At 31.8% G+C, this 22926-nt stretch overlaps 1 protein-coding gene and 1 non-coding gene across 2 annotated transcripts in view; one reads left to right on the forward strand and one right to left on the reverse strand.

Moving 5' to 3' along the window:
* LOC127720669 (ATP-binding cassette sub-family F member 3-like) overlaps window positions 1-22926 on the reverse strand; it is a 48558-nt gene that overhangs the window by 18196 nt on the left and 7436 nt on the right. The window contains exons 4-11 of the mRNA XM_052227385.1: window positions 10908-11008; window positions 8375-8494; window positions 8021-8125; window positions 7274-7432; window positions 6222-6371; window positions 5204-5260; window positions 2873-2895; window positions 923-978 (exon numbers count right to left, since the gene is read on the reverse strand). Coding sequence (XP_052083345.1) covers window positions 923-978; window positions 2873-2895; window positions 5204-5260; window positions 6222-6371; window positions 7274-7432; window positions 8021-8125; window positions 8375-8494; window positions 10908-11008 — 771 coding nt within the window. The remainder of the gene's footprint in view (window positions 1-922; window positions 979-2872; window positions 2896-5203; window positions 5261-6221; window positions 6372-7273; window positions 7433-8020; window positions 8126-8374; window positions 8495-10907; window positions 11009-22926) is intronic.
* LOC127721037 (U8 small nucleolar RNA) lies at window positions 2080-2213 on the forward strand. The gene has a single exon (XR_007991052.1). It is a non-coding gene; the product is annotated as a U8 small nucleolar RNA (small nucleolar RNA).

Raw genomic sequence — 22926 nt, forward strand, 5'->3', positions numbered from 1 at the left:
TATTCAGTGTGAGCCAAGGCTCCATGTTGAAGGCCTTACTTTGACTTATAATTGTTAACTTTTTACACATTGTGACTTGGATGGAGAGTTGTCTCATTGGCACTCATACCACATCTTCTTATTTCTATTGAAAATACAACATAGGAGTGGTGAGTGTATAACATATGGAGAAATAACCTGTATTGATACAATTTACTTTCAATGCAAATTCTAAACTCTAAAATTCCTTTCTTGTTTATGGGCGACTGTGAATAATCCATCAGCACTTGACATAAAGAACAGAAAAAGTGCTTAAAAAAGTGCATAATGTTTATACTTTGTTATAATCTTATTACACTGCTGTTGTTGTGGCTACCTAAACATGCTAAAAATGATGTACAATGTAATAGCATAGATCTAACAGAATGAAGAATAGAAATCAAATTGCTAAAATGGTTAAGATAAGACTCATACCTGCCGACATGTCAAAATCTTCATGAGGGATTTTAAGCGCAAGAGGACCTAATGCTCCTCTTATATTGTCATAAGTGTTTTTAATCAACTACTATATTGTTTGAATGAGTATATATGTGCTTAAATACCCTTGTAACTCATTTGAATGCCTGTTTTGAAGTGTTCAGTTTACTAAATAAATAATTTTGAAATTCATGTCAATGCCTTTCATGGGGGGAATCCCCCATAAATCATTTAAGTTGGCAGTTCATGTCTCAGCGAAACAGATGTAATTATGACATAGCCGATCTCTTACAAATGGAAAATCTACCACAAAGTTTCAAAATGAAGAAAGTTAAACAGATTTTAAAAATATTTCATATTAACTTGCAGTTAATGCATTTGCAGATCCATTATGTATTTCTTTTTTCTTAAATTTATATTTCACCAAAAATTCAAAATTGCCATCTATCTTATCTATATATAATACCTGTAAATAGTTTTCCAACCAGATTATAGCTTTCATATCCAACATGTTTGTGGGTTCTGAAAGAAAACAGTAAATATATAGACCTTATCGCTATTTGGAAATATGCGCTGCCTGACCAGAGAATCTTGAACTATCGACATCATACAACAATCACTATTCCATTGTGGCGTCAGATATTTTCTATTGTGACGTCAAAATTTTACGGGAAATTTGTGATGTCCAGTAATGGCGGACAGATAGCGATAAGGTGTATTGAAATCTCCATTTAGGTATAATACCACTAAAACATATTACTTCACATCCTGTTCCATACGAAATATGGTCAGAAAAAAAGATATTCCTGTAAATTTGACGGTTGTAGGAAATTAAACCTGAATTTCATTGCAAACAAATTTTCTGAGTCATAAACATTTATCTTAGGTGTTTCAAAGAATCATCTTTTTTAATATTTTAGTGTTCCTATAAAATATTTTGGAAATTTAAGGTGACATAGTTACTAAAGCTTGTTTTGTTTTGTCTTTTAAATATTATTTAATATTTAACTTGGATATTTATAAAAAATAAAATCAGAAAAAAAGGGGATCCCCAATAAAAAAAACTCACTGCCTATTACTTATATTCTTGAAATCAGGGAGATTAGAGAAAATGCAAAGAGATTTCATCTTTACATCCAGACAGAAAATAATTCAATCAACCCAACTAAACTTGAAAAAAAAGTTATCAAACTTAAATTATCTCCCCTGTAATAATTATTTTTTAACAAAAGTGCTTCAAGTCATTTTAGGGCTGTTCCAGAAAATACTATGTCCCCCCCAGGGAAGGCAATTTTTTAAAAATTTTATGTGGGTGGTTGTATTTGAAATACCAAAATGCAAAGGGAGTGTTGTTCTAATTTATTTTCTGTGGGTGGTGGGGGTTAAAAAAAAGTGCCATCCCTGAGGGGGACATAGTATTTTCTGGAACAGCCCTTACTATGATTCAATCTACAAATGCAGTAATAAAATTCAGCAGAGTATACTTCAAAATTAATCAAACTTAACCAAATCAATAGATACAATTGAGAGATTCATTTAAATGAAAAATAAATCTTTAATGAAACCAATTTCTTGTGACCCATAATTTTCATTTGTAACCTTCACTAAAATTTTATAAGTTTGTCATCAGGTAGAGTTAATTCTTACCTGAGGGCCTTAGAGCCTTCAGACCAAATGATGACACTGGGACATGAATTGAATGATTTATAACCCAATGGATTCTGAGGACTTGCAACGCTCCAGGGTCTTAGTCTGATTTATCTACCTGGTGACTACAATTAGTCTTTTAAATCACACCAAATAATTCCCAAAAAAAAATAATCTCAAAATTACTTTTTCAAATACAAATATTTTTTGAAAAAAAATTCACCTTGATTACTTAACACTGTTTTGTAGCAATTTACTTAAACACAGTAACACTATCATGGAAATATAAATAAATTGGTTAAACTTTTAAAAGTCCTTCTATTCTATTATACTTTTCATTCAAGTACCAAAATAAAATTACTACATGAGAGGTGTTGTTCAACATGGTCAATTATATAGTTGTTTCTTGCATGTGTTTCTTGAGGATGTTTCATAAAAACATACATGGGACCCAGGGAAGGCACTTCCAAATCTCAACTATTGGTGGGGGTCATCTATGTTTTTGCATAGTGGAAATGTAAGTGAAATTTTAATTTGCCTCTATAGGTGGTTACCCCATTTTTAAAGTACCTTCCCTGGGTACCATGCATGTTTTAATGGAACAGCCCTTATTTGCAGGTTAAAACATTAGGGGCCAGGTGCAGGATTTTCTCGCTGTGTTGAAGTATAAGGCAATGGACATTAAGTAACAACAGGTATAAGTTTAAGTAGTGGTTGGTTTCCACTATCATGACTATCGCAGTAAGAATAATTGCTTTAATTTACTTACCATCAAGTAACAACAGATCTGGTCTGAAAATTATGAAAATTCAATAAATTATTTTGCAAAAATAACTAATTCAATACATTTAATTTCATATATATAGCTTTCCTAGCTCAAATGTCCTGATCTTTTATCATAAAAATATGACAAAAATATTGTGGTTGGTAAGAAAATAACTTTGTAGGATTTGTGCTGCTTAATCTTTGGCTTTCTGTGTAGTGTTTTGTTATCCATTCATCTGTTTTGTTTATTACTTTCCTTTTGATTTCCCCTCATCATCTTTCCATCTTCAAATAATTTAATTTTGGATGTATAACACTTCATTTGATTGACTGAAAGGATTTTGTCTATGAGCTCATAGACATAATTTTGTCATGTGACTGTGACGTCATTAACGTTTTTTCATGATTTACTCCATAATACATGAACTCTAGAATTAAATTATAAGGAATGACTGTAATATTTTTTCTGTCTATTCCAAATAACATCAATACAATGCTCCGCTGGGCGCAGCTTGATACGACCGCAGAGGTCGAACCCTGAACAGTTGGGGCAAGTATGGACACAACTTAAAATTTTTTAATTTACCTATTCAAACCATATCATTATCATTTGCTTTTATATATATAAATCAGAAATAACCAATTTAAAATGGAAAATTTTAAAGAAAAAAAAAGGAAAAAAAGGAAAAAAAATCCCCCCCCCCCAATTTTTTGAACCCCCTTATGATTCATCACCCCAAACTCAATCCCAGCCTTCACTTTGTGGTATGGTACCTTGCAGTACAATTTCAGAGAGATCCATACACTTGAACACAAGTTATTGTCTGGAAACTAGAAAAATGCTTGTTTTTTGGCTCTTTTTGGCCCCTAATTCCTAAAATTTTGAGGCAATTACCCCCTAATTCAATCCCAGCCTTTCCTTTGTGGTATGGTATCTTGTAGTACAATTTCAGAGAGATCCATACACTTGAACACAAGTTATTGTTCGGAAACTAGAAAAATACTTATTTTTGGCCCCTTATTCCTAAACGTTTTGGGCAATTACTTCCAAACTCAATTCCAGCTTTTCCTTTGTGATATGGAACCTTGTAGTACAATTTCAGAAAGATCCATACACTTACACACAAGTTATTGTCATGAAACTAGAAAAATGCTTGTTTTTTGCCCCTTTTTTTGCCCCTAATTCCAAAAAATTTAAGGCAATTACCCCCAAAATCAATCCCAACATTCACTTTGTGATATGGAACCTTGTGGTACAATGTCAGAGAGATCCATACACTAACACACAAGTTATGTCTGAAAGTTACAAAAATGCTTACTTTTGGCCCCTTTTTGGCCCCTAATTCCTTAACTGTTGGTACCATAACCCCCAAAATCAATCCCAACCTTCCTTTTGTGGTATTGAACCTTATGGTAAAATTTCATAGAGATCCTTTCACTTAAACTAAAGTAAGTGTGCGAAAACCAATGTGTCTTCAGACGACGACTATGACGCCAGGCAACGACGACGACACCAATGTCACACCAATATACAACCTCAAAATTTTGCAGTCGTATAAAAATGTGGTGCACACTTTAATTTTAAATAACCTGCTACACGTGTTATTCAGAGTGCACCATATTTTTTTATGTTATTTCTTCATAGACAGAAAAAATATTACAATCATTCCTAAATCAATAGGATAGTGAACCAACATTATCTTAAAGAGTACTGTGGTTTTATTTATTTTCGTGGGTACCAATTTTCGTGGATTGAGGAAAACTTGTATTTTCTTGGATATTTGAAATCTTGGTTTTGCCAAAGTCTGCTTATATTCCTATGGAAAATATGCAATTCGTTGAACATTGGAATTTGTGGTTCCCGGGTAACCACGAAATCCACTAAAAATTGGTATCCAATAAATAATAATGAATCCACAGTAGCTATGATATTTGTGTGAGAGCTTAAAGATTGCCTTTTGACCAAATGGTGATAAAACTATTGCATTGTGGGTAAATAAAATGCCTGTAATACAGTTTATTATGCAGTATGGATTTTGCTCATTGTTGAAAACTGTACAGTGACCTATAGTTGCTTACATCCGTATTTTAGGTGTCTGGTCCATAGTTCTTATTTATCTCCTTATTCTTACAAAGTAATATATGATGAAAAATTCTATATTAGCGTGTCACAGTCTTCATGAAATAATTTAATGACTAACAAGCCCAAAAATCGAGGCTTTCATTAAATTTCTTTACATCTATATGGTTTTTGCAGCCTGTTTCCTGGAAAATTTTACTGGCCTGGACCATTGGATTTGTTGTTATTAAGACTGGTGTGGTAGATAATACTTACTTTGTAAACAGAGCTCTTGCCAGAGCTAGTCTCATTCTCCAACCACCAGAAAATTCCCTGAAAATAAAGTATTGTCATCTTTAATTTGCTGTAGATTTCTGATTATCTGAGGAAATACTAATTTTAGTGGAATTTTGTGGGAATAGGTAAACCGCATATTGAAATGTTCTATGAAGCATAAATTTATATATGAACAAGCATTCTGTGAGTATTGCATGGCAATACATAGTCCCCTATTGGTTAAACATTCATTGTACTGGAACAAAATGCTAACTTGATCTATAACTTGTCAAGGTGTTAACTACATAAAAATATCAAGCCAATGTCTTCAAGCATGACGAAAAAAAGTGTGGAAAACTGATTATTTAAGTGAATATTCTAAGTCCAAGGACCATAACTCTGCACACAATCATCAGACTGGAACACAATTCAATCTTGATCTGTAACTTGTCTTGATAAAACTATATACTAATTATCAAATCAATATCTTCAAGCATGACGAAAAAAAAGTGTTGAAAACTGATTATTTGAGTGAATTTTCTAAGTCCACGGACCATAACTCTGCACAAAATCATCAGACCGGAACAAAATTCAAACTTGATCTGTAACTTGTCATGATAAAACAATATACCAAATATCAATTCAATATCTTCAAGCACGAGGAAAAAAGTGTGGAAAACTGATTTGCCGGACTCACAGATGGACAAACACAGACAGACAGACAGACAGACAGACGGAGTGCAAACCTAAAGTCCCCTTCGACTGACTAATAACCTTGTGTGCAGTGAAGATAAGTCAAACAGTTTTATACTACGACATACGAACAATATTTTCATAGATAACCCTAAATTTTTTATTTTTTTTACATCAGACTATATAGGGACTTTAACCATCCATTTTTTACAGTGCTTTTCAACATAAGGCTTTAAAATAGGTTTAATAGGATGGGCATGAATTTTTAGGGTAGGTAAGGAAGCATGAAAAAGAACTATATATTTTTGAAGGCCTTAATACTAACTTTGTAGTTTGTCCCTGCATCTTTGGTGTGAATCCCAGACCAGCTAGGATAACGGCAGCTTTAGCAGGTGCTTTGTCTGCCTCCATGGCCTCTAGTTGTTGGTATATCTCACTTAGTCTTGTTGATATACCAGCATCTGTTTTAGTGGGACTGAAAAATATCAACATACAATCATAAATATACATTTAGACATTCCACATTATGTATGTGCCTGTCCCAAGTCAGGAGCCTGTAATTCAGTGGTTGTCGTTTGTTGCTGTATATCATATTTGTTTTTCGTTCATAAAATTGTACATAAATCAGGCCGTTGGTTTTCTTGTTTGAATTATTTTACATTTATCATTTCTGGGCCTTTTATAACTGACTATGCGGTATGGGTTATTCTCATTATTGAAGGCCGTACGGTGACCTATTGTTGTTGATTTCTATGTCCTTTGGTCTCTTGTGGAGAGTTGTCTCATTTGCAATCATACCACATTTTATTTTTATATTTAGACAAGATTGTTTTCAATATCTTGAATCAGGCAGAGAACATGAAACATTGAAGGATAAGACATTGAAGTGAGAAGATTAGTTCTGATAAGAGAAAATCAAATCATGTTATTCTATAAATACTATATCAATCTGAACAAACAAAGATTAATACCAAGTCGATGAATGATGGATGTGAAAATGCTTTACACAGTCGTACATGCTCACCCAAAGCTTGATTTCAAATTTCAGAAAGCCTTGATTTTTAGTTCCTTAGAAATATGCAACAAAAATTTCATACATGGCGATTATGAAAAAGAATATATAAGCAATGAACCTGAAAATGCATCATGCATTATAACATGTGCTCATGAAGCTTGATCCAAAATTTCAGAAAGCTCTGCAACTTATTTTACAAGATAATCTTACAAGTATTTTTGATCGTAAGACATGCACATTTCAGTATAACTCCAGTTTGTCCAGTTTAGAACATATGTCTACAAGTGGCAAAGGGTAAAGCTGTGAAATTACATAATCAAATCCATAATTGGCAAATATACTATGGCCAAAATTTGTTTTACCTAGAACTTAATTGTGCATTGATTTCTTTTTCCTCTTTCAACAATCGGTTTCTTTCTTCATCACATTCTAACACACTGTCTAAAGCAATCGTTTGGTCTCCGACCACTTCTTGTTCTACGTGAAGTATTGATATATGTGATGGAATCTTTAAATGGCCTCTGTAATATAAACAGCTTATATATTAATTTAGATTACAAGATAAATTGTACAAAATTATTTACAAATAAGGTCACAAATGGGTAGGAAGGAGTCATGATCATAAATCAATATAAAAACCAATGTATAATAAAAATAATTTTTTGACACAGAGAAATGTCTCATCTGTATGTAATTTTTTAGTAGAATGTAAAAGTGGTGTTAAACATCAACAATCAATCATTGCATATAGGCAAATTGCTTCTTGCCATTTTCAAGTCATTCACAGTTGTGATAAGATGTGTATACTGTGTTCAATTTCAACACAAAGTAGAAATTAGACAAGTCTACTTGTAGAGCAGGATCTAATCACCCTTCCGGAACAACTGAGTCCACCCTCAATTTTGCTAAATCTTTTAACAGTTTCTAAGTAGGGCCAACTTTAGAGCAAAAAAAGAGACTTAAAGAAACGAAAATTTGACATGAGAAAATGTTGGCCCAAGAAATATCCCCCGCACCTGTATCTTGTCGCCAGATGAAATAAAAAATCACAATTTGCAACATTGGCAAAGCACAGAGCAGTATCTGCCCTTTTTTTAACAAACTATTACCTGGACAGTAGTTTGAGAAGAGTTGTTTTACCCAATCCATTCCTGCCTACAAATCCATACCTCCTACCAGACAACAATTGTATAGATGCTCCTTTTATAAGTTGTCTGCAAAAAAAAGTTTAATTTGATTATTTATTCATATAATTCTTTTTAACACGTCACTGAAATATTTTTTAAACATATATGTCACTGAAATCTGTTTAATACATGTCACTGAAATCTTTTTAACACGTCACCATGGTCACTGAAATCTTTCTAACATATACATGTCACTGACCCCTTATTAACACGTCACTGAAATCTTTTAACTGATGACATGGGTGGGGGGTATAATAAAATTTAGGTTGTACTCACTTTTCACCAAATGATATATCGAAATCGTCAATTTTAATATCCAAAGATCTGTTTTGTCCAGAGGCATCAAATTTGGTATCTTTTCTGTTGAACTGCTGACTTGCACTGGCCATTTCCTCTCTGAAAAATAGCAAGGGAATAGTTTGCATATGTATCTAATAATCATAGTCAATAATTTGAAAAAGAAAAGATATGAAGTAAAAGTATACAGGATAATGATGATGGATTGCTGTTTAACGTTCAGTTGAAAATGAGATGAATCTTTAGATTGATTGATTGGTATTTAACGACACTTTCAACACTATTGTGCTATTTTGTGGCAGTCAGTTTTTAATGGAGGAGGAGCAGGAGTGCCCAAAGAGAACCACTGACCTTTGCTGGCAAACTGACAATCCTAGTCAATTAAGATTGGAGTCGAGTGCACCTGCTCCGTGAGGGATTCGAAACTAACAACATCAGTGTTGACAAGCTAGTAATGCAGTAGTTAGACTACTTAGACCACTCGGCCACGATGGCCCCTTCGCTCATAAGAACATGTACATGTATTTATTTCTTATGAATATAAAATGTGCTGTATACTAGACTGACATACTGAGCAGAAAGACTAAGTCAAATAACCAGACTCATTCTAAAGACTCTAAGCCAATCAATATTTGCTCCAATTCCTAAATATGCTTAACATGCTTTAAACAGAAAAGCAGCAAATACGAATTACTAAGTCTTCGGTTTTGTTTGGCTTGACTATGGATTGAACCCTTGCTCAAGGCAGTTAAGGCTAGCACACTACAAGGCCACCAAAGTGATAAATTAATGTATATGAGAGGGAAATCAAATGAAATACTGTAAATTTGGAAATTAATGAGTGGATTTATTATTGGAAATCCTTGGCAACTGGCAAAAATGCGAAAATCTTATTAACCGATTAAGAAATTTTATAAAAGAAAAACACTAATGAAATTATGAATGTGAGTTTTTATTATGTGAACCTTATACCATGGCTTCCAAAACGGTCATATATTCCGGACTTGACCGAAATTTATATAAAAAGTCCGGCTGCTCTCAGCCTCAAACGGTCAAATATCATAGGTTTGCCACTTTTTGTTATTCAAGGCATTTTCATTAAAACGGTCATTTCACTTTTTTTACCAACTATCGATCGGTAAAAATGTCCGTTTGGGCATTATAGTTTATAATTGTGGCAATCTATTTCACAAAGATATTTCGGTCATATTTGGGTTTAATTAAACAGATGCAGCATATTTCATACTTTGAAGTGTCTCAGTTAGTCTAATCCTCTGGGTACACAAATGCACGGCTTAGTACATCAATAAAAAGTAGAAAAACAAATTTGTTCTTTTATTTAAACATGTTAAAAAACAACAAGCTGTCAAACAATTATCCCTTCAATAAGTAATATTGAAGCCAAAAATCATTCACTGATTACAGGTCATTATCTTTGATGAGAGACCTTAGCTTGTCTTAATCAATAGAATTGATGATGCATAACAATGAACATAAAGGTGATCAGGTAAACGAGGTCAAACATGTAAGCGTGTATGGAACAACATCCTATTTAATTACGCTTTGTAGATATTATTGTAAATGACCATTCAGTTTTAAAAAAATTTCCTTAGATTTTAAAATAATTCTTCAAATAAGAATATTTATAAATGAATTCGAATATGTATGATATTAATTATTATATTTAAAAACACTGTACATCGTGTTAAATACTGGGGTACGCTAAAGGGTATTCAGAGTTATTTTCTTACATTTCAGCGGGTTACATCTAATTAATTTAGTCTAAAAGATTGAAATTATAAGAAATACGTTAATAAATATGATTTGATGAAAAATTTGAAAAGGTTTTAAACGAATAATCGTCAGAACCACATTGTTTGAACTAGTACACGTGTGCGCCTGTGTCTATTGTCCGCTGGTGGGAAATTTAATTATGCATCCTAATTCTTCAATAATGCTAAAATTATCATTGATTCCTTTATCTAACGTTCATTTCGAGTATTTTCTTGAAGAAATAACTTGAAAAGGCTACTTAAGTCAATCGTAAACTTACACGGATATTACGTATCCGTCTCTGATCCGTGATTTACCATTGTCAAGTCAACATCCGGCATTAGGAAAATGTGATTTTAAAAACAAAAGTAAAGCTTTTGACAGCGTTATTTTGCACAAATAAAGAGTCTAAAGCGGAATTAGTACGCTGATGTTGCACACTTCGAATGCTGCACTTTCAATTTAAAACTTTACGTCAGAACATCGAATTTATATCAAAGTAAAGTTTAACATCGTTTTAATGTCAATCATTGGTTATTTCATATATGATGGCCAACTGATTATCATAGTTGCCTAATTTACTAAGTCTAAAAGGGATTTAAAATCGGGATAAGATATGAAATGTCCGGCTGGCTCAACAAAATTTTGGAAGCCCTGCCTTATACTGTTCCATTTTTCGCCTCACCTTTACAGTATTTCTTAATGTTTACCGTCTCCCCCTTTATTTTAATGAACTTACTCTTTCTCAGCTGGTTTTTTAGTAGTTTTGGTTTCTGTCTTCCGTGTTATCTTCTTTTGTATTTGTTGTTCAGCTTTCTCTAATTTCTTTTGATCCACAGCCTGGATAACAAAAAAGATATATATTCTATATACAATATAAATAAATAATTTTTGTTTTGTACATAAATCAGACACTTACTTTTCTCCTTTGACATGTTTAAATTGTTTTACATTTGTTATTTCGAGGCCTTTTATAGCTTGTTATGCAGTGGGTTTTGCTCATTGTTAAAGGCCGAACAGTGACCTAAAGTTGTTAACTTCTTCATGTTCTTCGTCATACAGTCTCTGGTTGAGAGTTGTCTCATTGGCAATTTGTACCACATATACTTATTTTTTTATAAAATTGATCTACATTCATGACATTGTATCATATGTTTATATCCTTTGTAATTTGCATGTTTGTAAAAATCATATTCATGTATTTTAAATGTAGATAAAGTGATTTTCCAGTTTTTTAATATAATTCTAATATGGAGGGTTCAAATTTTCGTGGTTTGAGGAAAAATTGTATTTTCTTGGATACATGTAAGTCAGGGGTACTACTTGTACAAGTAATTTTTATTTACTTGAAGAAGTAATATTAATATACTTATATAAGTAAATTTGTAGGATACTTAAACAAGTGTAATTTATTTACTTGTATAGGTGAAAAAAAAATGGCTTAGTTATGTCCCTTAGACCTTATATCACCTTATATAAGTGAAAAAGTCATCCTATCTTCTTTTCTTGAATTCTTAGGACTTCTTTGCTCTAATAGAATTTTAAATTGTCTGTCCTTTGCAGATGTCTTAACTTTCATTTAAGTGTAATTTCATGGACAATGAAAATCTCATTTGTCTGATATCTTCGGAACACTGCTCATTTACAAGCCCCCAAGGAGCTATTTTTGAAGGCCTTGCGCAAATACTTAAAAGATCTTTGTGCAATCAGTTTCTTTGTTGAATTAATAAGATGAAACATTGAACTCCAATCAAAAATTATTAGCTAACCTGGGAAAAATTCGTAAGGGTTCCGCGGAACCCAGTGTCTCGCCTACTTTTGCTGTTAATCGCAGGCTCAACAAAAATGAGGAAAAAAATTAATAAAAATATTCCTCTCTATACTATCTTTTGATTGTAAGTAGCTTCTGTCCAAGTTTGGTAAAAATCCAGGATAGTTTATGAATCTAATAAATGTTTTAAAAACTTAAACTGCAGACTGTATGTAATGTTAACTGGAAGAAAAACAAAGTCCATTTATAAGAAAAATACGGAAAAAATCGAACAAAATTTTAACAAAATTTTCTTCTAGATACTAGCTTTTAATCATAAACAAGCTTCTGTCCAAGTTTGGTACAAATCCAGGATAGTTTAAGAAAGTTGTTAAAATTCTAAAAACTTTAACCACAGAGTGAATGTAATGTTAACTGGCAGAAAAACTAAGTCCAATTATAAGTAAAATATGGGAAAAAATGGATTTTTTTTTTTACAAAATTTACTTCTGGATACTATCTTATGATCATAAACAAGCTTCTTTCCAAGTTTGGTAGAAATCCAGGATAGTTTAAGAAAGTTATTAAAATTTCAAAAACTTTAACCACAGAGTGAATGTAATGTTTCTTGGCAGAAAAACTAAGTCCATTTATAAGTAAAATACGGAAAAAATGGAATTTTTTTTTTACAAAATTTACTTTTGAATATTATCTTATGATCATAAACAAGCTTCTGTCCAAGTTTGGTAGAAATCCAGGTTAGTTTAAGAAAGTTATTAAAATTTCAAAAACTTTAACCACAGAGTGAATATTTGTGGACGCCGTCGACGACGACGACGACGGAATGTAGGATCGCTATGTCTCGCTTTTTCGACAAAAGTCGAAGGCTCGACAAAAATCATTAAAGGCATGTTTTTACATCTCAAAACTTGAGAATTTTTGTGGGATTCTAAAAAAAATTTACTTATACAAGTGAATTTTTGAGAAAATTAAGGGGAGATTATTCAAACATTATAATTAACTTATATAAGTATATATTTTTTTTTTACTTCTTCAAGTAAATAAAGATTACTTGTACAAGTGGTACCCCTGACTGCATGTACTTGGTTTAAAGGTTTGACAAATTTTTGCATCGAAGTCCATAGACAATTTATATCTTGTTGATCATGTAAATGACAGGGTGTGATAAAGGCCTTAGGCCAAAAAAATAATACGTGTGTTTCCGCTAACCCCACCTACCCTAGTTTTTAGTGCCTACCCTAACATTTTTTATGCCATTTTTGAACAAGCACTGTTAAAGTCAGACAGATTCCCTAGTAGTAACCAGCTAAAAAATGTTTGTAAAATAAAATGATATTGCCTACCTACCTACCCTATTTTTTCATATTCAAATTTATGTCTGTTTTAAAGTTCAGTTAATGCAAAATTTAAAATGATAAGGTTTTTTCACCATGAGGTCACAATACATGGAGTCTTGTAGTCACGAAAAAAGGGCTCATCTACATGTTTTTTCCTGGAAAATACATAGATTTAGGTAATTTTTGTGTAGTTTTTGGACCCACAAATATAGACATTATGGAAGTACCAAATACATTATTTACCAAAATGGTTGTTTATCATGTTCATACGAACAACACCTTTTGCGTAAACATTTTGGTGGTACTTGTATGTGCTCAAAAGCACCATCTCCTTTGTGAATCACCAATACCCAGAAAATTGAGGAAAATAAGTACCCAAAATGATTAGGACAATAATTATAATGAATCCCATAATAATATAATAATCATAATAATAATAATAATAATAATAATAATAAATTCTTTATTTAAAGAGGGTAAACACAGTTAGTTACAATAAACTAATCTTCCCTGAGGCCCTCACATACAAATTACAATACATTTATAAACAGATATATACACATAGTTAATTTACAGTCAAGTAGTTCAATGTATTATTATTAACATGATAAGGTATAAAGCTGTTCAAGACATGTAGTAAAAAATCAAAAATAAAATCAAATAAAAATAAAAAATATACAAATACATTGTAGAAAACAGAATCTTATCAGGACTGTGTTAAGTACTTCTTGATACTTTGTTTAAAAGTAAACGTGTTTTGAGCTTTACACATTTTGTGTGGTAGTCAGGCTATTCCGCTAGCCCAAGCCTAGTAAAAATAAACTGCTTCGCTGAGCGTAGCTGGATACGCCCGCAGAGGTCCAACCCTGAACAGTTGGGGCAAAAATGGACACAATATTCAAGCTTGATACAGGTCTGAATTTGGATTGTAATTAAATATTTGATATATTATAGGTTTCTGAATAAATGTAGTCAAAGAACTTGAAATTGGTTATATGAAAGATTTCTTGCTGATGTGCAATACACTGTGCTGTTGCGCAATACTTAGTAAATCTGTTGTCAGACTATAAACAAATAAAATCTTATAACTTGGAAACGTAAAAGCAAAAATTTATAAAAATTAAAAAGGAGCTTACAAAAATAGATATAAACAATTTACCAAAGTTTCATAAAAAATGCTGAAAGCATTTTTGAGTTATTGTCCGATAACTGGAAAATCCTCCTTTTTGTAATGAATAAAACCCCATAAATTGGAAACGTATAAATCTGAAATTCAAAAAAATCAAAAGGGAGCTCATGTCGATAGAAATAAACAATTCACCAAAGTTTCTTGCAAATTGGTGAAATTGTTTTTGAGTTATTGTCTGAAAACTGGAAAACCCCCCCTTTTTTAATGAATTAAACCCCAAAACTCGGAAACGGTAAATCCTAAATTAATAAAAAACGAAAGGGAGCTCACGTCAATAGATATGAACAATTCACAAAAGTTTCATGCAAATTGGTGAAATATTTTTTGAGTTATTGTCCGAAAACTGGAAAATCACCCCTTTTTTAATGAATAAAACCCTGTAACTCAGAAACGGTAAATCCGAAATTTATAAAAAACGAAAGGGAGCTCATGTCAATAGATATAAACAATTCACCAAAGTTTCATGCATATTGGTAAAAGCATTTTTGAATTAATGTCCGACATGTTGACGACGGACGGACGGACAGACGGACAACGGTATACCATAATACGTCCCGTAAACGGGCGTATAATAAACGGGCGTATAATTAGGGAGGGCTAGTAAAGTTTTCATCACAGTAGTCCGATGGGCTAGTCAAAATTTTGTTTATAACTAGGAATTTTACAAAATTTTAATTGTCAACAAATCCCACATTTTTTGCTGACCTTTGCTGTCTTTATTGTACAGTTTATTCATGTATATTTTGATTGTCAGACATTTTTAACATGAAAGGTACTTTTTGGGGAGGGGAAAGAAACTGAAACAATGATGATACTTAATACATTGAAAACCACATGTGTTACAAACGCTGTGATGATTCTGATCAGAAACCTGGATCTCAAAAGTGCTTTCAGAATATCAAAATAATAACATGAATACGAAATTTACATACATTACTACTGATGCCATCACTGTTTGGGAAAATTGTACAACTTATTGGGAGGAATTTTAAGCTATTTTTTTAAGTAATGGGCAAAGTCAAAATAAATGGTCCAAATTTATTTTTTTTTACCAAATTTCAACATTGTTTTAGTGCATTTTCTTTTGTTGTATCTTGATACATATACATTTAAGTTAATAAATCCAAAAGGATATAAAAAAGTATAAAGAAATAAAAAAAGTTCTGAAACTTAAATGACATAAACCAATAAAACAAATTTAAATCAAGTATACCTTTTTGGAATATTATTTCAGACAAACACTATCAAATATTTATATTTTTTTCACCCCTATTGATTGCACAGATCCAAACATTACTTTTGATGCAAAGATTATTAATCTCCTCTTTGATTATCATTTTTTTTTTATGTTTTTGGCTATTTTTTGTATCAATTCATTTAAAGTTGATTGAAAAAGTTTTGATTAAAAAATAATTCATCAATTAGTTGATAAAAAAACTTCTCCATATTAAAATTAACCCTTTTTCAAATTCACTGAGGAAAAAAATTTGATAGATAAATCTTTTAATAAAGAAGATATATCAAAAAGAAAAAACATCCAATTTCCCCTGCTTTTGTTGCACTCCTGACATATTATACACCAAAAAGAAAATGCAGAAACTAGAACAAAATACTCATGATTTTTTAAAACTTGTAATCATTGCTGGTTTATAAAGACCTAAATCTGTCATTTAAATGTTATTTCTATTGTAACTTATGCATCTTATGCACTTTAGATCATATTTAAATTGATTTTTCGGACACAGTATTATAAAAATGAGGTTAAGTTACCAAACTATGAACTAAATTCTATTAAATATTCAGTAGAATTGTTGTTTAACAACTTAAAAAGAGATCTGCATTTTTCAAAGTTTTTCTGAACTATTATTATTTTTTAAAATTATTACCTATATAAGGAACTTTATTCCTCCTATTTTGTTGCACTCCTGACATTCAATATATATCAAATCAAAATAGTTATACATCATCAAAAAAGCCCATGATTTCTAGATTAAGTGTATATACCTTTCAGATTTAACATTTTAATTTCATTTAAACAATATTTTTGAACTATATTGTACATATCACTTATTGTATACATAAGTTCACGTCTCATCACATTTCGCTACTATTTTTTTTAAATGGCAGTCTTTGCAATGTTAAAATAGGCTGAATTTTGTGGCTTGATGTGTAGAATAATCCTGCAAAATTTCTTTGGAAAATCTCAAGTATTAAAAAAATGACGATAAAAAAAGATGCAAAAATTGTCAGGAGTGCAAGACTTTTTTGTGACATTTTGAAAAAATTCTTTTTTTATAAAGACACAGCAACTTGTAATATGATGATATGTGCCATAGATTCTTATTTATATTACAACTATTATGTCTTAGTGATGATTTTAGCTACAAATGAAGTTTGTCCATTAAACCGTTTTGATACAGATGTGTTTTGAAAAAAAGTATTGCCCTGTCAGGAGTGCAACACAATAATTAGTACAGCTGTGGAATAGAATGATTTTTGAATATATGAATCACACCTAAACATAAACAAAACCCTGTAAAAAAGATATGTCCTTTCCAGAATAAATACTTTATTAATCTGATTATTGATATAAATGTGTGATAGTCAAGTAAATAAGGCCTCCCTATAAGTGTCAGGAGTGCAACTTTGAAGTTAAAAAACTCACACTTAATAAATACAAAAGCCAATATTTTGTTCCGTTTTATTTTTTAAAAGATACTATACTAGATACAAGATTGCACCCAAAGAGAATTATAAGCCTGATAGACAAGAAATTTTTAGAACCATTTCTTTGATGTCAGGAGTACAACAGTTTTAAAATGTTAATTTCTTGGACTTACATTTTAAGATAATCTCAGCTCCTTATGACTTATTTGCCTTCAAATATGTGTTCTTACTATTTAGGCTACATGTATGATATATTCTTAGAGGTGAATTTCAAAGCAGGACTTCGATCCAAAAATTATTGTTTGTCACAAGCAATTATATCTGAATGATGATTTTTTATATAATTTTAGAATTTAGGAAGCTAATTGTCATAAACTGTGTCGTTTTTTTGAGGAAATAACCATATTTCAATTAAAAGTTTTATAATGGTTTCATGTAATACTAATTAAATTATTATAACTGTAATAACAAACAATTAATTTTGTTGAACTCCTGACATGAATTTACCATAACAAGCAGTTTTGCACAGATTCAATATTTTAATTTCATTAAGGTCTCACACATTTGGAGTTCATCTTGCAGATCCAACCTTTGAATGAATGAAAGATGGGAAAGATAGTTGATCAAACTGAACTAACTTGAGAAGAAAATCAGACAGACTAAAGGATCAAAACACACCATCAAAGATAACATTGACTATAACTTTGACGAGCAGAAAATTGAGAAAAAATCTGAAAGAAGATCCAGCTAAAGGACACACTAGACAAATATAAGCAAAGAAAGAACAAAGAAAACAAAACAATGTAAAACTTAATTACAAAGACTGAATTGAATGCAAAAACACAGATGGAGAAAATGAAAAAAACAAAACAAAGAGATTGGCAACAGAAAAGAAGAAGAAAATTGACACAAGCCAAAAAAGTTGCAAACCCACAGAAAAATGTCCAGTCGAGAAGCAAAAGTACAGGTGCAGATACACTATCTAGAGAAATCAGAAAGAGAAGACACAGTATAGGGAAAATTCTTCCTGACCAACCCAAACCTTGCCCTAAAACAATTGAATACATCATATCCACAGCTACACCAAGGCAGTTGTAATAACTAATCAGTACTGATGGAAGTGTGCTAGAAATTGATGGGTGCCAAAGTGGAAACAAAATTGAGAGACCCTTAATAGATCTGGAAACTGTTGAAAAGAAACTGGCATTTTCAAAAAGAATAGAGGCTACCTGAAAAAGTTAGAACTAAGGGACTCTTTGAAAATGCCATTTTCTTTTCAACAGTTTTCAATCTTTTAGGGGTTCCTCAACTTTGTTTATACTTCAACATGTTCAAGACTCATCAATTTCTTGCACACAGCTGATACCAGTTCTCATTTACTCTGACAACCACCTTGGTGTAGCTGTGGATATGATGTGCTCAATTGTTTAAGCCCAAGATTTGGGATGGTCAGGAAGATAATGTCTTATTCTTTGACTTTACTTTCTGATTTCTCTAGGTATTGTATATGCATCTGTACTTTTGCTACTTGACTGGACAATTTTCTGCTGGTTTGCAACTTTTTTTAGCTTGTGTCAATTTTTTTCTTCTCTTCTGTTGCCACTTTCTCTGTTTTGTTTTCATTTTCTCATATGTGTTTTAATTCTGGTCTAAGTCTTTTGAATTTAGTTTTACATTGTTTTGTTTCTTTGTTCTTTCTTTGTTTATATTTGTCTAGTTTGTCCTTCAGATTTGGATCTTATTTCAGTGTTTTTCTCAATTTTCTACTCCTCAAAGTTGAAGTTGTTGTTGACTATGATGGTGTGTTTGTATGCACTTAGCCTGTCTGATTTTATTCTAAAGTTTAGTTTCACAACCATCTTCCCCATCTTTCATTTATTCAAAGGTTGGGTCTTAAAGTTGAACTCAAAATGTGCAAAACGGCTTGTTATGGATAATTCATGTCAGGAGTGCAACAAAATTAATTGTTTGTTATAACAATTATAATAATTTAATTAGTATTACATGAAACCATTATAAAACTTTTAAATTGAAATATGGTTATTTTCTAATCAAAAGACAAAGTTTAAGACAATTAGCTTCCATAATTTGAAAATAATATGAAAATTTAACATTCAAATATTTTTGCTTGTGACAAACAATAATTCTTGGATCAAAGTCCTGCTTTGAAATTTACCTTTAAGAATTTATTATAACTCATACATGTAACCTAAATAGTTAGAAAACATGTTTAGATGCAAATAAGTCACTAGGAGCTGAGATTATCTTAAAATGTAAGTCCAAGAAAATGTCATTTTAAAACTGTTGCACTCCTGACATCAAACAAATGGTTCTAAAAGAAAAATTCCTTGTCTATCAGGCTACTCTTTGGGTGCAATCTTGTATCTAGTATAGTATCTTTTGAAAAATAAAACAGAACCATATAATGGCTTTTGTATTTTTTCAGTGTGAGTCTTTAAACTTCAAAGTTGCACTCCTGACAGTTACAGGGAGGCCTTATATACTTGACTATCACACATTATTTATATCAATAATCAGGTAAATGAACTATTTATTCTGGAAAGGACATATTTGTTTTACAGGATTGACTTTTGTTTATGTTTAGGTGTGAGTCATTTAAGCAAAAATCATTCTATTCCTCAGTAATACTAATTATTGTGTTGCACTCCTGACATGGCACAACTTTTTTTCAAAACACATCTGTATCAAAACGGTTCAATGGAAAAGCTTCATTCTGAGCTGAAATCATCACTAAGATATAATAGTTGCAATATAAATAAGAATTTAAGGCACATTCCTCCTTACAACAATTTGCTGTGTCTTAATAAAAAAGTATTTTTTCAAAATGTCACAAAAAAGTGTTGCACTCCTGACAATTTTGGCATCTTTTTTTAACGTCATTTTTTTAATACTTGAGATTTTCCAAAGATGTTTTGCAGGAATATTCTACACATCAGGCCACATCATTTGAAATTAATTTATTCAATCAAATGATCAGCATGATTGATAAATATTGCTTTATATGCAAGGAACCATTTATTTTGACTTTGCCCTAATTGGGAATTTTCTTTTGGGGAAAAAGCTGTATTTCGGATGTAGTTTGAGGCAAACAATATCACTGACATATAATATATACTAAATTATAGGTCTCTGGTAAAAATATACAGATTTTTAGGAATAAAATTTCGTCCTGCAAAAAAAAAAAAACTGACAAACAACAAGGGAAAAGAAGGAGTCCATGAAGAATTATGACAAAAAACAGTAAGGGCAAACCTTTCCTCTTTTGTTGGTGTATTTGTAAATCCCTTACTTCCCATCTTCATTAAAGACACTAGTAATAATGATAAGTAAAATGAGGATGATGATGCAGTAATGATCTAAAGGGGTCTTCAAAGTAAGTCGAACACATTCTTAATATAGATGATTAAAATATGAAATTTTTTTTTTTTTTTTTTTTTGGTATTTTTTATTAGCAAACCAGTGCAATTTCATGAAACAAAACATGTTCAAAACCCTCTGGAAATGCTCCAGAACACAGGATTTTGCTTCATTTGTATCAAATTTTCTGGGGGAGCATGCCCCCACACCCTCCTAGATAGGGTTGTGCCGTTGGCATGACCATCCAATGCCTTCGGCACTTAGAGGGCTAGTCATTTGAAAAGAGGACTAGTAGAATAATAATTTCACTAGCCCTGCAGGCTAGTACATACATTTAGTTAGTGTCAAACCCTAAGACTTTCTGAACTAAGTCGTTTCCTATAGCAATACATAAAGGAGGGTCTATATGGGGTTTACAGAATAGAGAATATTAGACCAATAAACATGATAAAATAAAGAATAAACAATAAAATGCTCCGCAGGGCGCAGCTTGATACGACCGCAGAGGTCGAACCCTGAACAGTTGGGGCAAGTATGGACACAACATTCAAGCTTGATACAGCTTTGCATTTGGATTGTGATTAAATATTTGACACAGCATAGGTTTCTGACACAGAATGAATGTGGTCTAAGAACTTAAAAATTTTAAATTGGACATTCACCTATTATGGTCCAATATCCAAAATCTAAATACATGGTTAGATTCAGCATATCAGAGAACCCCAAGAATTCAATTTTTGATGAAATCAAACAAAGTTTCATTTTGGACCCTTTTGACCTCAATGTGGACAAAGTTGATAACGGGGCCCAAAAATCAAAAATCTAAATACATGGTTAGATTCAGCATATCAAAGAACCCCATATATTCAATTTTTGTTGAAATCAAACAAAGTTTAATTTTGGACCCCGATTTGGACCAACTTGAAAACTGGGCCCATAATCAAAAATCTAAATACATGTTTAGATTCAGCATATCAAAGAACCCTAAGAATTCAATTTTTGTTAAAATCAAACTAAGTTTAATTTTGGACCCTTTGGACCTTAATGTAGACCAATTTGAAAACGGAACCAAAAATTAAGAATCTAAATACACGGTTAGATTCGGCATATCAAAGAACCCCAATAATTCAATTTTTGATGAAATCAAACAAAGTTTAATTTTGGACCCTTTGGACCTCAATGTGGACCAATTTAAAAACGGGGCCCAAAATCCAAAAACTAAATACACGGTTAGATTCAGCATATTAAAGAAACCCAAGAATTCAAGAATAAAACCGCATTGAAATTGGTCAAGAAATAAGCAATTTATACGAAGTATCTTCTTTTGCACAATACTGTGCAATTAAATATTTCTTACTATTGCGCAATACTGTACAATTGACAATTTCTTGCTATTGCGCAATATTGTGCTATTGGATATTTCTTGCTATTGTGCAATACTGTGCAATTGAAGATTTCTTGCTATTGCGCAATACTGTGCAATTGAAGATTTCTTGTTATTGTGCAATACTGTGCAATTGAAAATTTCTTGCTATTGCACAATACTTATTATATAATAATTTATACATCCTGTTTGGTGTGTATCTCCTACCATATCATTATTATTTGCTTTTAATATAAATCAGAAATAACCAACTTAAAATGGAAAATTTTAAAAGAAAAAAAAAGGAAAAAAAGAAAAAAAAGGAAAAAAAAAAAAAAAATCCATCCCCCCAAATTTTTTGAACCCCCTTATGATTCATCACCCCCAAACTCAATCCCAGCCTTCCCTTTGTGGTATGGTACCTTGCAGTACAATTTCAGAGAGATCCATACACTTGAACACAAGTTATTGTCTGGAAACTAGAAAAATGTGTTTTTTGGCCCCTTTTTTGCCCCAAATTCCTAAACGTTTAGGGCAATTACCCCCAAATTCAAACCCAGCTTTCCCTTTGTGATATGGAATCTTGTAGTACAATTTCAGAAAGATCCATACACTTACACACAAGTTATTGTCCTGAAACTAGAAAAATGCTTGTTTTTTTCCCCTTTTTGGCCCCTAATTCCTAAAATATTGAGGCAATTACCCCCATCATCAATCCCAGCCTTCCCTTTGTGGTATGGTACCTTGCAGTACAATTTCAGAGAGATCCATACACTTGAACACAAGTTATTGTCTGGAAACTAGAAAAATGTGTTTTTTGGCCCCTTTTTGGCCCCCAATTCCTAAACGTTTCGGCAATTACCCCCAACCTCAATTCCAGCTTTCCCTTTGTGATATGGAACCTTGTAGTACAATTTCAGAAAGATCCATACACTTACACACAAGTTATTGTCATGAAACTAGAAAAATGCTTGTTTTTTGCCCCTTTTTTGGCCCCTAATTCCTAAAATTTTGAGGCAATTACCCCCAAAATCAATCCCAGCATTCCTTTTG

The sequence above is a fragment of the Mytilus californianus genome, unplaced genomic scaffold (assembly GCF_021869535.1).
Source record: "Mytilus californianus isolate M0D057914Y unplaced genomic scaffold, xbMytCali1.0.p SCAF_11, whole genome shotgun sequence".
Lineage (NCBI taxonomy): Eukaryota > Metazoa > Mollusca > Bivalvia > Mytilida > Mytilidae > Mytilus > Mytilus californianus.